The 18,018-nt window shown below is 41.6% G+C and overlaps 1 protein-coding gene across 5 annotated transcripts in view; it reads right to left on the bottom strand.

The window, feature by feature from the left end:
- tbk1 (TANK-binding kinase 1) overlaps nt 1-18,018 on the bottom strand; it is a 251,835-nt gene that overhangs the window by 27,238 nt on the left and 206,579 nt on the right. For all 5 annotated transcript variants that reach the window (XM_064341969.1, XM_064341968.1, XM_064341971.1 and 2 more), the window contains one exon: nt 15,356-15,452. In XM_064341969.1, coding sequence (XP_064198039.1) covers nt 15,356-15,452 — 97 coding nt within the window. The remainder of the gene's footprint in view (nt 1-15,355; nt 15,453-18,018) is intronic.

The raw sequence follows: 18,018 nt of genomic DNA on the forward strand, positions 1-18,018 counted from the left end.
ACCCACTAGATCCCTAAGGTCCTCTGGTAGTTGTCTCTTGTTTGTTCCAAGGGTCCGGTCTAAGACCCACGACTAGACCACTTTTAGCCAATATGGCCCCAGCCTGTGGAACGGCTTGCCGGAGGACCTGAGGGTGGCAGAGAGTGTGGATATCTTTAAAAGAAAACTTAAAATACACCTTTTTAGCCTGGCTTTTGTCTAGTGTGCGTTGATTTCGACTTGCACTTTTACTGTTATTTATTATTTTATTATTTGTTTTATTATACTATATTTTATTTATTCATTTTCATGTTTTTTATTTAAACTCATGTCCTTTTTAACTTACACTTATTTCCACTTTTTATGTTCAGCACTTTGAGTTGCATTTGATGTATGACTTGTGCTATGTAAATAAAGTTTGATTGATTGATTGGTTTGATTGATAATAACCTACTACTGCAACATAAAACTTGTGTAAGACCCTAATAGGGACGTCAAACCCATTTTGGCAATTTTTCAGAAAACTTTTTGACAATTTATTTTTCACAATGTCATAAATGCTACTCAAATAACAACATATGAATACCTAACTTGTCAGAAAATAACGGCGGTTTTATTTAATATAATTTATTATCCGCTTCCTGTGTAATCACTTCAGTTGCAGAGGTATGTGACACGTTCTGCCTGCAATGTATGCACGGGCATTCCAGCACAAACATTAAAACAAAATTGGCATCTGGGCTCACTTTAACAGGTCATTTGACTTAGTTTACAAGCATTTGTGCCTGCACCTAATGCTGCACCAAAATCAATTGGATAATTATGATTAAAAAAAACTTAACCTCATTGAAGGTAATATTACACATTTTTTGCTGTGAAATGTTTTACATGTTTACATGTTATATGGTTATTATGTAGGCCTTAATATGCTTTAATATATTTAGGTGTCCTAAAATATTAAGCTGCCAATGTCCTGAGGAACTTTATACAGCAGTTAAACAGCAATTTCAGAAGCAAAATGTCACAAAAAAAGAAATTAAAAAATGGCGCTCGCTATCTTATTCAACACCAGAATGGATTGCTTATTGGTGAAACGAAATGTAATTCAAACTGTAGCCAACCTCTCGACACCATCCTGGTTGTTCAAATCCAATCGAGGTTATGCGGCAAAAAGGGTCTCCCGAGCTGGGGTCTTGCTACCATAATAAAATAATTTTAGGTTTGCGAATGGATGTTTAAAAAAAAAAAAAAAAAAAAACTGAAAAAGGAGACGTGAGCCTGACGTGCCTTCAAGACGACGAGCATTAGCTAACGTTCGTCAACATATTCAAATATATTCAAACTTTTTTCTGTTCGCCACGAACGTTAGCTAACGTTACCTAACAGTCTGAAAAGGTAGTGTGCTGCGAACAAAAAATACTGCGGATAGAAAACACGCCAAGAGAACAAATTGGTTGCTGTTTCATCCTGAAATGTGAGCAAAAAGTAAAATCATCATATCGAGGGACGACTTCCTCGGCATATTGCTCAATTCTGCAGACCTCTTAATTAGTTGCGCTACACAACAAAACAGAGGCAAAAAAAGAGTGTACTTATATAATATCTGTCATGTCAGGACCACTATTAGTGAAGTCCTCTAATATCGCGAAGCCACTGCGAAAATGACCCTCCGTTTAGTTGCTTCGATTTTATTAAAAATGCGTTGGTGGCGAACTAAATGGAATGTTCATTTAAAATTGTTTAACATTAAAGTCTGGTTGGTTCGAGTCCCAACTGATATTTAATTTTGAAGCCTCCGGACCACTAGGTTTAAAACTGAGACGTTTTGGCACCTATAGCGTTTTTAGAGTAGCCTACATATTTCATTAAATGTCGCATCTCATAACAATATGAGTAACTGGGTACAGTAAATATATTTCACTGAACAAATAACACTAAATATTGGTTCATGGTGCTGAAGGAAAAACATGAACCAAAAGTCAAAAGTTGCACAAATGATGATGCTTTCTCCCCCAATGATAGTGATTACATGCCTAGGGAAGCAGCTAATTTCTAACATCGTATTAAAGGAAACAATTGTTATTTTCTGGAAAGTCAGAAATTTATATATTGTAATTTGATTATACTGTAGCATTCATGCCATTATGCATGAAAAATAAACTTGTGATACGTGATTTATTACCATTTTTAAATCATTGCACATATGAAAACATGTTTTCTTTGACCACAGCCCAGTGGTGGATCTTGAGTATTAGGACAGGGGGTGCAGAGCCAGTTTAGGGGGCCCCTATGACCCAATTATTTTAAAAATATAGCTGCGACTTAACAATGCACGTCTGTATCGGCATATCACACTTTGTTACAGAAATTTACCTCATAGGCTATGACCACAGCAATCGCACAGCAAGGCTGTGGCGATATAGCGATATAGCTCAGGACGTAAGAGTGGTTGTCTGGCAGTCGGAGGGTTGCCAGTTCGATCCTGGGTGTGTCGAAGTGTCCCTGAGCAAGACACCTAACCCCTAATTGCTCCCAACGAGCTGACTGGTACCTTGCAGGGCAGCCTTTCACCGTTGGTGTGTGAGTGTGTGTGTGTGAATGGATGAATGAGTGGCATCAATTGTAAAGCGCTTTGGATAAAAGCACTATATAATTGCAGTCAATTTACCATTTACCAAGTCTATATCACAAACACGGTTTGTGATATAGGCTAATGAAAAAGGTTTCCGACGTACCAAATTTCAACCAGTTTGAAGGCTGAAGATGCAGAACTCTGCCAAGACGGCCACAGACAAAAACACGGCTTGTGACAAAATAGCCAACAATCAACTCTTTTGTGAGAGAAGAGTGAAGTCGCTTTTGTTTCTTTAATCACCCTAGCTACCATGTTCATACTCAAAACAGACAGGGTGATTGATTTCTGAAGTAATTGTACCTTTTGCGCTTTTAGCTGTATTCCCACTTGCTATGCTTACATTGAGGTTAGGGAACAAAAGGCGCACACAATTGGAAAGTGTCACATACACAACATTTTAATCATGAGCATGAAAATGCGTTCATATTTGATTATCACACGCCGTGACCACCCTGGTAGAGACAGAAGAGCTGGACACAGGGAGATGTGTAAATTCTGGATAACTCCGGCGCTTTACTTGAAGTAGCGAGAGAGAGCGTATTTAACCACAAACAAACAGAAAAACCTTCGCCCATCACCCTTATGGGATCTGAGCAAAAACAACAAGCTAAAATAACAAAGACAAAATAAATGAAACCATACGGTCGCTTTTCAGCCTTTTCTCTGTCTGTACGTGCTCTCTCTTGCCATTATGGGGGATCTTGGTCTCAGACGCCTACTGTGGAAGAAGCATACTTTTAAAACCCAGACTGATTCGTAACATCATCCAGGTGTGTGCCTACTTAACCAGTAGGCGTGGTCCTCTAATTGCCCTGAATTCCTCCCGCAAACTGAGCCCTGCCAGACTGAGATGCAATGTCCTCTAGCTGACCTGCCACTTCGGGGTCTCACCATTGAATGCTATAGGCCTAAGAAACTTGAACTGATAACATTGGTCTGACCTGGCCAGCAATCAGTCAGCAAAAAGATGTAGCCAAAACCCATTTGCGATGGACTGGTAGCTTGGAGATTAGCATTAATGTTGAGCCCTGTCATGCATGTTTATGATGTGATATGACTGCTATGCATTGCATGAAGCAGTGTTGTACAACCAATAAGCTATAAATGCTAGCCATGAAGCGATTTTCTTATGAATACATTCTGAGCTGATCAGCTAGCAAATATGCAAGCAAAGTTGTTATAGTTACCTGGTTTCACAAACAATTAATATTAAGTTTAATGATAAAAATGCTATCCGTTCAACTGGCCTACCACAAGAAATACACCTCACTACAGCTATGTGAGTTTAGCCACTCGGTCAGTTCTGAGAACTTCTGACCATTCTGAGTCACTGAGGCTGTTTCTATTGCCTCTGTATTACGAAAGGTTTAGCGCTTAGTTGCACTGCATTAATGTTACCCAGGGGCTATGTGATGGTATTCATTCATAAGCCTGCCTTGCTCAGTGAACAACTAACTTTTCCCTCATATGGATATTCTCCAAATTAAAAAAAAAATCACAAAAATACAAACTTTGTCTCTGGTTAAGTCTTTGCCATTTTTCATTGATTTTCTAAAGGACACATCAACAGCTAAACACATCTGCTCTACTTTCCACTTTAATTAAATAAATAAATACATAAGTATGTGGGTCTGAGAAATCAATTTGCAGTATTACTAGTTCTACTGCCTGTTAAAAGGCACTGCCTGTTGACATTTTCAAGTTATGTTCATTGTTTTACAGTATTGCGAAGGGATGCATTTATTTCACTGACAACAGACCATTCTGTTTCAACTAAGATTAGGTTATCTTACATGAAATAAATGAAAAGTTAAATTAATTTGTCTATATCCTATTTATGCTTTAAAAACAAACACAAAACAACAGTAAATAGCAAAAAGCAAATTGTCTACTAGACTGTCCAATCTTGGTGTGCTTATAAATGAATGCATGTAACCAGTTTCTTTTCCATTAATCATTTGGTATAGGACTGAATTGTGTTAAGTTGGTGAAGGAATGATAACATGGCTACAAAGAATAAATAAAGTTTTTACGCTTTACTTCACACGTCTTCTACATGGATCTCCGTAACTTCCTTGTGCGTCACACTTTAACCCCGGCATGACCCTTAACGTCATACGTCACACAACTAGTTTACACAACATCCCCCTTTGTCAGAAATATCTGAAAGATATAATTAACAAAATATTGTAACCTACATGTACTTAAACTCAGGAAACCCACACAACTCAAAATTACTCTTTCAGTTTCTGTTCACTAAACCATGTTTCTGACTATTACATTACAACTGTCAAGCTCTTCTTTCAGCTCTATAAGTCCAGTCTCTGGGGTTTGACTGTTTCTCTGCCACTCCTGGTTCTGGTGGGAGACAGTGAGTGATAATCAGACGACAAGTGTGGCTTTGGAGGAGCCTGCTGCAGGGGTGGGTGTTGTTGCACAGGAACCTCTGAAGTTTCACCTGTCTGACTAACTGTTGACGTGTCGTCTCCATTGTTTTGCATAGGTATGAGGTGTTTTCTGTTCCTACGCACTACTCCATGTGGTCTTTCCACTAAATAAGAACTTGGAGCAGCATGGGATGACAGAACAGTCCCTTCTGCTTTTGCATTGGCCATCCACACATCTGTTCCTGGTGGGAGTGGGCTCAGGTCACGTGCGCGGTGTCTTTCGTTGAACACTGCAGCATCCTTTTGTTTCTTTTCCCTTTCCTTTGAAGCTATCTCTCCTCTGTTGGGGAGCTCTGGAAACAGCATTGAAGGAAGCTGAGGAACCATTGTCCTGAGTCTACGTCCCATCAGTAGCTGTGCAGGGCTGAGCCATTGGCTAGTGGTGTTGCTCTATAGGCAAGCAGTGACAGGTAAGGGTCTTTTGCTTTCTTGAGCATATTTTTCACTGTTTGGACATGATGCCTCAGTGACACACGCTTAAATCCATAGTCCTCTGAAAACTGAGTAAAGCTACTTGATGAAAACTGAGGTCCGTTATCCAAAACAAGGATTTCTGGAATGCCATGGCCAAAATTTATTTGAGGTGCACCACTACATCTTCCGATCGTGTGGGGGTGAGTTTTGCTATTTCCAAACTGTGAGTAATAGTCTACAACTAGCTGATAGTTACTATGGTCTAATGTGAAAATGTCAGCACCAAGTTTTCGCCAAGGCCTTTCGGGCAACTCACATGGCATGAGTGCGCAGGATTGGTTCGTTCTTTGATACAGGTTCTGCAGTGCAAAACAAGCTCATTCAACTGTCCACTCAACCCTGGCCACCAAACTGTTTCTCTGGCACGCTCCCTACATTTCACTACTCCCTGATGTCCCTTGTGCACTTTTTCCAGGACACTGTTTCGCATTGCGTTGCGCATTGAGGGTATGACCAGTCTGGAGCCTTTGAGTAGGAGTCCATCCTGCACCGTAAGTACTGCTCTCTCTCGCCAGTACTGTCTGAGAACTCCACTCAAAGTACTGTAATCTGGCCATCCAGTTTGGCACATAGTCATGAGTTGTGAGCAGGTAATGTCGGCTTTGAGCTATTCTCTGAGTTCTGCAAGGTAAGCTGGACTGGCAGGTAAGTTACTCATGATATTATCTACATAGATATTTGTATCTTCCATTAGGTTTTTGGCTACCCTGCTGGCTGTGTCGCTATTGTTTACAGGTACACGTGTCAGTGTATCAGCTGTAAGCAATGCCTTAACGGGAACATGGTGGATTGTGTAGGAGTATGTCATAAATCTCATACGGAATCTCTGGATCCGTGGAGGTAGTTCAGACAGAGCTTGAACCCCCAACAGACTCACCAGAGGTTTGTGGTCCGTCTCGAGCTTAAAATGCTGTCCAATGAGGTCTTTAAACCTTTCACATCCCCATGTCAAGCCAAGGGCTCCGGTTTCGACTTGTGCATATCGATGCTTAGTCTCTGTCAACGATCTAGAGGCATACGCAACTGGCCCCCATTCATTCTCTGAATGAATCTCATGCTCTTCCTGTGACATGCCCCATATGAGCACATCATCAAGGACGAGTGACATACGGTGCTGGAAATGCTCAGGCGCAGACGTAATCCCAAATGGTAGCCTATTGAAGTAATAGCGTCCAAATGGTGTAATATAGGTAGTGTATTTAGCAGATTCCTCTGACAGAGGCAACTGTCAGAAGCATCGAGCTTGCTGAACACCCGTGCTCCAGCTAACATTCCTAACGTCTGCTCCACCGAGGGTAGAATGAATTTCTCTCTACACACCACCTCATTCAGTTTAGTGAGGTCTACGCAGATTCGTATTGCATTGTTCTTCTTGGGCACTGGCACCATACCCGCGCACCAGTCAGTAGGCTCTTCCACTCTGGATATTACACCAAGATGTTCCATGCGCTCCAGCTCTTCTCTAACTTTTCCTAGCAGGGGTACAGGGACTCTTCTGGGCGTTGACAGGGAGTATAGTGTTGCCTCTGGCTTGAGTTTTATGGTGTATGGTTGCTGCACCCTACCTAGACCAGTACATAATGAGGGGTAAGTCTCTTTCAGAGTTTGCGTATCGATACTATCCAGTCTTGCTACAAGCTCCAGTTTAGTTATAGCTGGCCTGCCCAGCAGAGGAGTATACAGATCATGGACAACATATAAGTCTTCCTGAACTGTGCACGGTCGCCCTTCTTAAGCGATTCTTTATCCACACCAATGACAGTGAGGGGACTTCCGCCTGGACCGAATTGTGGTTTTTCAGTCTGAGTCAGTGAACACACAGTGTCTGATTTTATAATGTTTTTATAGGTCTGATGTGGAATGACTGACACATCGGCCCCAGTATCAATCTTGAACCTGACTTTTTGGTTCCGGATCACTATATCCACTGACCATGGATCTGCTCCAGCCTCTATAGACCCCAGGAAGAGACCTTCAGTGTATGCATTGACTACTGTATTAACTACTTTTGCTGACCTGCAGACTTTTTGGAAGTGACCCTTCTTCCCACGTGTGTGATACTACATTCTTGGCAGGACGCTGCCATTTGGGATGAGCTGTGTTTCCGCACTTACGGCATGCTGATGGATCTGGCTGATCTAGTTTTGCCTCTGGCCCCACATGCTTGGTCTGTGCGCGTGGCGTTGGCTTTCTGAGCTTTTGTTTTTTATTTTTGAAAGTTACAGCATCAACTTTTTGAAAGTTACAGCATCAACTTCTTCCCTCTTCTCTCGCTCCCAGAGTTACTGCTTCCCTCCCCCCTCTTCAATCATTCTCCAAGCTCCCCACTAAATCTGCATCCTCCACCCTAACTTCATCTCTCTCCTCAGCACTCGACTCCCTCTGCCCTCTTGTCCCTAGGCCATCTGACATCCTACGCACCTCTAGGGCCCTGCCTCCGCGCTGCTGAGAGGAAGTAGAGAAAATCCAGGGACCCATCCAACCTTTCAGCCTATCAGTCTCTCCACAGAGTTTTCTTCGGCTGTCACTGCCACTAAGGCAAATTTCTATCGAACTAAAATTCATAACTCCATCTCGAACTCTCCTCAACTGTTCTGTATTTTCTCCTCTCTCCTCAGCATGCCGCCTCCCCCACCCCAGTCTTCCTTCACTGCAGATGAATTTGCAGTATTCTTTGACGAGATCGCAGACATCCGCAGCTCCTTTGCCCCCTCTGCGCCCTCCGCTCCCCTCCACCCCGTTTCTCCACATTTTCTCTCCTCACAGACTCTGAAGTTTCCCAGCACCTTCTCTCCCACCGCCCTACCACCTGGGCTCTCGACCCTATCCCCTCATCTCTCCTCCAGGCAATCACACCAGACATCCTCCCATTTGTCACCTCCCTCGTAAACTCCTCCCTATCATCTGGATGTTTCCCCTCATCCTTCAAGAGGGCCCACATCACCCTGCTGCTGAAGAAGCCCACACTAGACCCCTCAGTCATCCAGAACTACCGCCCGGTATCTCTCCTTCCTTTTCTATCCAAAACGCTTGAACAAGCTGCATCTAATCAACTCTCTGCTTTCTTCTCTGCTTGACCCCTACCAGTCCGGCTTCAGGCCTGGCAACTCGACAGAGACTGCACTCCTCCCGGTCAGTGAGTCACTCTATGCCGCACGAGCAGCCTCCCTCTCCTCTGTCCTGATTCTACTAGACCTTTCGACACTGTGGAGCACTCCATCCTCCTGTCCTCCCTGGCAGCAACAGGGATCTGCGGCACAGTCCTTGACTGGATTGAGTCCTACCTCTCCGATCATTCCTTCCAGGTTGCCTGGGTTGGTAAAGTATCGCCGCCCTGTCCCCTCGCCACTGGAGTTCCCCAGGGCTCAGTCCTCAATCCCCTTCTCTTCTCCTTATACACCAGATCCCTTGGCCCTGTAATCTCTGCCTATGGCTTGTCCTATCATTGTTATGCCGACGACACACAACTCTTTCTCTCCTTCTCCCCATCGGACACACAGGTCCCTGCCCGCATATCCGCTTGCCTGAGGGACATCCAGAGCTGGATGGACAATCACCACCTGAAGCTCAACCCGGGAAAAGACGGAGCTAATCTTTATTCCTGCTCTAACCTCTCCCCTTCTTGATTTTTCCATTTCCCTAGGGGACACCTTAGTGACATCATCACCCTGTGCCAAGAATCTTGGAGTGGTGATGGACAACAGGTTGTCCCTCTCCAAGAACATCGTAGCGGTAAGCTGGGTGGGCAGATTTTTCCTGTATAACATCCGGAGAATCCGCCCCTTTCTCACCACCTACTCAACCCAGCTTCTGGTCCAAGCAATGGTACTATCCCGCCTGGACTACTGCAACTCTCTTCTGGCTGGACTACGGGCATCTGCCATCAGACCCCTGCAACTCATTCAGAATTTAAAACATTGGTCCTAGCATACCAGGCAGTCAAGGGGTCAGCCCCAGCATACCTCCACAAGATCTTCAAGCCCTACATGCCAGCCAGACCCCTCCTTTCCACTACCTCAGGACGCCTGGCACCTCCCCCTCTTCGCACCTGTGCTTCCCGATCCTAATCACGTCTCCTGTCTGTTCTGGCCCCACGATGGTGGAATGACATCCCCGTGGAGGTCAGAACAGCTGAGACCCTGACCCACTTCTTGACTCACCTCTTCAGGCTGCACCTCTCCCCATCCCTCCCTACCTCCCTGTAATCTCTAAATTGACTGTAAGCTTAGGGTTGTAACTAGGTAGCTGTTTCATAGCTGACTTTGTTAATGCACTCGTCGTAACTACTGCTTGTATTTTTGCATGGACTGCGTTGTTGCTGTTCTTGTTTGTGTTAGTGTTAATCAGTTTAACCTACAGGGTCCAAGTTGAACTATGCGGTTGTTCCCTGCACTTGGAACGGTACTTCTCTCTAGAGTTTTCGACACACTTGTTCCTGGTTATGGTTACACTTTGTTGTACGTCGCTCTGGATAGTAGCGTCTGCCAAATGCCTGTAATGTAATGTAACTTCCATAGTGCTTTTGACACTTTGAGCATCCATCCAAGTCTGACTGCTGCCTCTTAACAGCTTCCGATTGCCTTGCCATAGTCACAGCTTTCTGCAGAGTTAGGTCTTTGTCCAATTGCATCTCCTCTGATAAAGCTGTGTCTCTCAGACCTACAACCAATCTGTCACGAATCAGTTCATCATGATGTGGGCCATAGTCACAGTTTTGGGCTAGTGCATGCAAAGCAGTAATGAATGAAATCCACAGTTTCCTAACTGCACTCTTCTGTTAAATTTCGCCCTTTCATAAATAACATTCTTCTTCGAGACAAAGTATTTATCAAAAGCCTCTTTTAACAGAGTTGTACTCCTGTCTCAGGGCATCAGTTAGATTTTGTCCTCACAAAATGTCATCTGCCTCGTCTCCCACACAGTAGATTAGGGTATTTACCTGATTAGCTTCAGACGAGAGATGGAGGTTGCTAGCCAGTCGGAATCTTTCAAAACGTCCATTTCTCCCACTCCAGCGGTTTTGCAAAGTTAAATGGTTCGGGTGGTTGGATAGTGAAAGCGGCGGTCGGTGGTACGTTAGGTTGAGGTTGTGGTGCTGCAGGTGCCCGCTCGTTGCCTTGCTCAGATCCTCTCCCTGCTGTGCTCATCATGGCGCTTGGGACTAGCTGGCTGGCTATGTGTTAGCAGGTCACACTTTGAAAAACAGCACTTCTCACGTTTGCTCTCTCCACCAAAAAAAACTCCCGATGACTGCACTCACTCGCGTGGTATTGATCCCACTTCTGACACCATGTTAACCTCTTAAGGCACAAGCCAAATTTTGCCAATCCTTGCCCATTTAGGGGGTACCCTATTTAAAGCTTTATAACTCCAGACGTGAACACCACAGAGACTTGAAAAATGGCTTAAATGAAGCAAGACATTTGTACAATTTACAATACTAACACAGATTAGTTTATATTCATAATTTTGGAAGAAATAAAGTGCTACAAATGCAATTGTTTTGACAAAAAATCCAAAATAAATTTGCACTTTTTAAGTTCGCAATGAAATACTGCGAGATTGAATATATGCAGGAGGTTAAACTATACATGTGCTAGGTCAAAAACTTCTTGACCACAACTTCATAAAATCTAAGGGTGGATATGTAGAACTACTATAGATGTATGAAGCAAAAACTAAGCAGTGTACCCAGCATCTCCAAATCTATCCAAAATGTCTAAATTATGCATTGCTGTAAATCATAACATATCCATGTATTTCACTACAAATCAACTGTTTTGACTCAAGAAAATCACTGTTGCATAATTTCCAAATGGGAATTACAAGCTTTCAGTCAGTACAGTGGTCTAAAATAGCTAGGTGTCCAGAAACATATCCAAAATCTCTCCAAAATTGAATAAAATGCTTTTTGTCCATTATAAAGCATATAAATGAGCCCCATATGAGGGTTTAAGATGAAACATTGCTATCAGATTAAAAAAATAATGCAAAAATATTGTCACACAATGCGGTACAGTACCTAAATGTGTAATAATTAACTTGTGTGTATTTCTATACTCTGTACTCTCGTATGTTTTCTTGTATGGGGATGAGACAACATGAAAACAATTTTCACCCGTCCACCACGTTTTGGCAGTGTTCCAGCTCTGACGTCATCACTGTTGCATGCTTCACAAAAACTATTACACTTCCATCTAACGCTTACATTACAGTGTGAAATATTTACATTATATAACACCACTAACCTATTTAAAGATACTCAATTAAAAAAATAACGTATATAACCGAAATATTTTGAACGGTAATACTTACATAGCAATGATGAAATCTCCTCTATGTTCAGTATATAGAGACAGAGACAGTATCAATGATATTGTTCTATTCGCTTCTGTTTTGCTCCAGAAAACGATGTCAGCTAGGTCTATCAGCAAACATATGGCTTAGCTATGTTCAGAAGTCCTCAATAATAATAGTATTTTCCAAGAAATTACGAAATATCCTTGAACACGTTTCATTAGGTGCATCGTATTTGTCTGCTCACAGAGTGAATGCGTAAGTGAATGTGATGCTAAGAATATTTTTTGTTACGCTGACCTATAAAACGCTATTCCAAAAGCAGAATTAGACATGTTATACATCGTTAGAAAGCTTATACTCTCGCCTACTGAATAAATGAATTGTCAATCAAGTCAGACTGTACTAAAAAGGGCGACGACGCCGTAAACAACAGGTGTGGTGTTACGCACAGCTATTTTGGAAGATACCCAGGCGTCACAGATGCGCCTATATTTCCCAAATGGATTGTCCAAGACAATATATGACCACGCAGTCTCAAAAGGGACATCTCTACACATAAAACCAACAGTTAGGTTTTATATTTATTCAATATTTAGTCCCAGATATTGACTGTAGAATGACATGGTATCATTTTTAAAAACTTTTTCTCGTTTATTTCGTTATTCAATGAGCAGCATTTTCACTGCTGTATAGGCATATCTTAGGGCTATTGTCGGGTTTATCTTGTTGCTATGACGGAATACGATTTTTTAGCGGTGAAAGAATATTTTTATTAATGCCAGGATAGACAATATTGTCCATTATGTCAAGGGTGGGGGGTGTTTTTTAGATGAGACTGCAGGGAGGGGGTGCGTGTTAAATGAACGACCGGAGCGACAATGGTGGGGCTGCGAAGCTCCGTTTTCGGCATAGTTGTCATGTATCGTCTACTAATGAAACTGAAACAACGCGTTTCTGTTTTCATCTCACACGTTGGTTGCAGTAGCACCGAATGTTTGACTTTAGTAATCTAGGCACGCGGGCGTGCCCACCACTAGGGGCTGTGCGCAAAGAGGTTAAGTTAGTTAAGGAATGATAACACGGCTACGAAGATTAATAAAGTTCTTACGCTTTACTGAACTGTCTGTCATGTCTTTTACATGGATCTCCGTAACTTCCTTGCCTTTAACCCCGGCATGACCCTTAACATCATATGTCACACAACTAGTTTACACAACAAATTACACAACAAATTGCACATATATAATTTTTAAATGGCAACTGTAGCAGTAGTGTACAAAAAGTTTTTGACCGTTACATTTATGACGCGTTACATTTATACCGACTCCCCATAGCCTGAGTGAAACTAACATGGATGACATTAGACTGTGCTCAAAACTATCTGACAAGGCAATTGTTAAGTTTCACAGTCGGACCACGAAGTTAATTGAATAACCACTTATACACGTACATATCACTCAAATACACACAAAAATGTTAAGGGTAACAAGCATGAGTACATGAGCTTGTCACTAAAATGCATTTTCCCCTCCTTTCCCGTTAAAATAAGAGCAGCAGTAATTTGACACAAGCCACTGTTCTAGTTTGCTTGTGAGTCCCACTGTTGAAGTGTTAACTGTCAGAAATGGTTTTCAATACTCACATTTGCCACCTGGTGCTGGTTTTGCGAACAAAAAGTAGTTCCTGTGTAGTTCAAATGCAAGGCCTTTGCCTCCGCCAGCGCCAAATGAAACCTTAAACCACCGTATTGCTTAAGAGCTGAAGCTATGCTTCCCCCTCTAGCACTACCGGGAGTGATACTCCTTCATAGCTACTGAAGGGAGGAAAGTGTTCTCTAGCATAACTAAAATTATGGTACCACCTTAAGTGCCACTCCAAATTCCTAAGCCTTGCAGCAGGGCCCCTCTGTTTCCAGGCCACGAACCTCCCAAGGACAACAACAAGTTTGCAATATAGACTACAAGAATATAGCCTATAAGTATACCTATGCATGTGCGTGTTCTTCTCTGTCTTTTTATGCCTTTATAGAAACCTAAACTGGCCTTTCACCTCATTCTCCCCCCTCCATCCTGAACTGGGAGTCTTGGCCTTCCAACTCACTCTCCCTCTACCATCCTGATAAAGGAGGAACCGGCTATGACACCAGGCTGCCCAGGACTCTGAAAGCAACTGATAGATCAAAGACTATACATTTATTTCTGATTTAAATGCCTGTTTAGACTAAGCGGCCACCGGGTCACCAGGTGCCTATGTAGTATCTCATGTTAGACTAGACATAGCCAATCGTTTATTTTGATATAAGAATGGACACAGCCAATCATTTCCTTTGTTAAACCTTACTTTATGTTTTACTGTTAAGACACTCTTTGCTTATAAAAGCAGGGACTGCCCCTGCTTTCTTCAGTTCGGCCTTATCCACCTTGTTGTGTGTATCTCCCGGACTCTTTCTGCAGAAATAAATCCTATTTCTTATATGATACACCTTGTCGTGCCTGGTTATTCAACGGAGGGAATTTTCTCTGCCCAACACTACGCTAAGTTATTCAGCCACGCTGATCCCACTATACACTACACCAACGCGCGTGGCCAGCATGCTGTTTGCCCTTTCCCCTTTCGTCCAGCGACAAAGGGACGTGGCGCCCACACACACTCTTACTTCCCATATTTGCATAGTTCTCCTCAGTTAGATTAGTTTGTGTATGCGATTTTGTTTATACGTTTTTCAAAATAAATTATTTAATTAAACTTGTGTCTGTGCTGATGTTGAACAAAACAAGAGAATCTGAGTCAAAATAGTCTATCCAAGAACTATATCCTTCAGGTTATCTATTAAATATTTGATTTAATTATTTGATCTTTAATATTTGTAATTCTGTTTATTAATTGAAGTTACAAATTTATGGTTAGATATTCTAGATAACTGCAATTTTATGAGACTGATTTTTAATTGTGTGGTTACACCGATACACCTACATAAGTGGTGCCCAATGTGAGAATATATTCCCTACACAAGTGGTGCCCCGTAAAAGGCAATGGAGTCATTTCCCCTACACGTTAATCAGAATATTGTAGGTAAATTATGTTTTATCCAGGAAGGGAAACTCACTAAGCATGGCTGAAAGAGACATGGTAATGTCTTCAGAGTCATAGCGGATGGATTTCAGATTTCTGATTATGATCAGGTGAGAGCAGGTGGTTGGAGCAGGAAAAGGCAGATTCACAATATTGTGATTAGAAATGCCAAGGTCCATTTTCTGTATGTTTTCACAATATGTCACCTGATGATCTGTGATGAGTGTAGCCACAGTTGCGAGTGGAGCTGTTGACATGTTGGCAGAAACCGAAACTAAAACACATCATGTTTTGTGTGTTGTTTCCAGTGAAAAGAGTAATGAGAGTCATACTTGCATTGTGATATTAATGCAATTTCAAAAGCAACAAAAGTTCTGAGGCAGGGAGGACTCCATCTCAAGAACACTTCCAAATGAAAAATTGTTGGAACAGATGTACACAAAATTACCTTGCAAACATGTTGGAGGGATGTGGTCACTTCCTGTTCAATGTTAATTAACTGGTTGGTTAAGTTGAGGAGCTGTTTTCTGACATGATGTGCTTTTCTGCAACAAAACAAACAAACCATATGTCAGCATGCACAGTCCTGTCTTTAAATGTGCGTTACTCCAAGTGAACACTTTCCAAAACCACATTATACAATAAATCATCATCTTCAGAATAAATTTATTTCCGTTGTCCTGAGAAAGCTGCAATTATTTTCTCTAGTGACCCAACAAGTGGCCCTGGCTACACAGAATGTTCTCCTTTTCAGGTAAGCTTAGTGGGTGTGTCAAAACGGTTACATTTTAGTAACATTTAGGAGCCTATCTTATTGGTCAAGGTATATTTTTCAAACAATAGCGGTACTTCAAAGCACTGATGAATTAGTAGTGAAGTTCTGAGCAATTTCCCTCTAGATGTGGTGGAGGTTTAGTTCCATTGTTGCCAAATGGATTAGCATTTTTTAAATCTTAAATTTAAAACAGTGGTGTCACTAGGGTCGGTGAAGGGTAGGGTAGGGGGGAAGGCTGTTGGAAGTTGTCACGGGGGCGGGGGGGGGGGGGATTAGCTGTTTGAACCCGTCGCTACACAAGACACTGCACCAAAAATGTATTGCTAGTCATTTTACCCAGTGCGGTCTGCAACCCCCGCGTGACACCTCTGACAATAAACATGTTCAAATGTATGCAACAGAAAAAAAGACATACAAATAAACAATTATCCAGATACTTACCTACAGATAACATAGAGTAGAGGAAATGTATTTTAACTGCACCAATATGAAAATTTCTGGCCGATACCTATTCCGATTATTTAGGGAAAACATTGGCCAAAATCAAAACAAATACCAATTGTTTGGTGGTTCTGCTTCCAAGCATTTTATTATCTACTATTTAAAATTTTACCATTCTAAAAAACGCTGTTTTAATTACACAATGTTAAAGTAATGCAACAGAGTTACCTAAACAACAAAGCACCTTTAACAACAAACGTAAGTGAAAAAGAAGATTTTATTCTATAAAATATATTAAATTAAATTAATTTGCATTAGATTAAATTAATTAAATTAAAGTGCTAGGGAGTTGTTGGGGTCATATATTTCTGAAGCTTTGCTATTGGAAGGAAAAGTAGGGACATACCTGGCATTACTTTTCAGGTTTTATACACTGAATATGGAAAAAAATGCAATTCTTTTGTATCTGACAGGTTAATGAAAATCAACTCTTAGATTACAAATAAGCAATAGCATTTTTCCTCTTGATTGACAGGACATAATCAGACCTGACCTTCAGTCATTTTTAAACAATCGGCTGATGGCTTGTGCAAATTGTTATTTTCATTAGCCGATACCAAACATTGGCTGATTTATTGGTGTATCCCTAATTTTAACTGTTTCCAGTTTTAGTAGTTTTAGGTTTGTCTGAAGGAAACCTGCAAAAGTCAAAACCTGTTGCATTTAATGTGTTTTATGCATTTATACATATGCTGGTATTATTTATTTATGTTTTTCTATTGCTCACATTTGAGTGCATTACTGTGTAATCTTGTTCGGTCCTTAACACTGTCGCTAATGTGTGGTGAGCGTTCTGGCGCAAAATGGCTGCCATGCATCACACAGGTGTGTGCTACACATTGGTGGTGGGTGAGGTGAGTTCCCCTTCATCACTGTAAAGCACTTTGAGCGTTTGAAAGTTCAGAAAAGTGCTATATAAATGCAATGACTGATCGATTGAACACCGGGAATTTTCAATAAACTGTGAATTGTTTTCCTACTGTATATAACGAAAGACCAGAATAAGAACAAACAGTTCACACAGGAATCCAAAAATAGCTAGTCACTGGAAAAGAGTATATTCTTAAAGCTTGATGTTGAAATAAATATTTTCAATTATAGCTGGTTTGATTATTTGTTTATCTGGACTTGTTTTTCAAAGAAATGCCAAATGTCTGGGCCTTTCCTTTTCACTTGCTGCATTATTTTAAGTCAAGCTATGCACTGACTGCAAACACTCATATACAGTCAGGTCCATAAGTATTTGGACAGTGACACAATTTTCATCATTTTGGCTCTGTACACCACCACAATGGATTTGAAATGAAACGATCAAGATGTGATTTAAGTGTAGACTTTCAGCTTTAATTTAAGGGTTTTGTCAAAAATATTGTATGAACAATGTAGGAATTACAACCATTTTTATATATAGCCCCCCCCCCCCCCCCCCCCCCACCAATTTTAGGGGCTCAAAAGTAATTGGACAAATTAATATAATCATAAATAAAATCACTGTCCATCTGCACTGTGAAGTGGCGTCCAATGAGTTTTGAAGCATTTGGCTGAATCTGAGCAGATAATATAGCCCTCTACACTTCAGAATTCATCCTGCTGCCTTTGTCAGCAGTCACATCATAAATAAATATAAGGGAACCAGTTCCAGTGGCAGCCATACATGCCCACGACATAACACTACCTCCACCGTGCTTCATAGATGAGGTGGTATGCTTTGGATAATGAGCAGTTCCTTCCCTTCTCCATATTCTTCTCTTCCCATCATTCTGGTACAAGTTGACCTTTGTCTCATTTGTCCATAGGATGTTGTTCCAGAACCGTACAGGCTTTTTTAGATGTTT

This window comes from Anguilla rostrata, chromosome 7 (genome assembly GCF_018555375.3).
Source record: "Anguilla rostrata isolate EN2019 chromosome 7, ASM1855537v3, whole genome shotgun sequence".
NCBI lineage: Eukaryota > Metazoa > Chordata > Actinopteri > Anguilliformes > Anguillidae > Anguilla > Anguilla rostrata.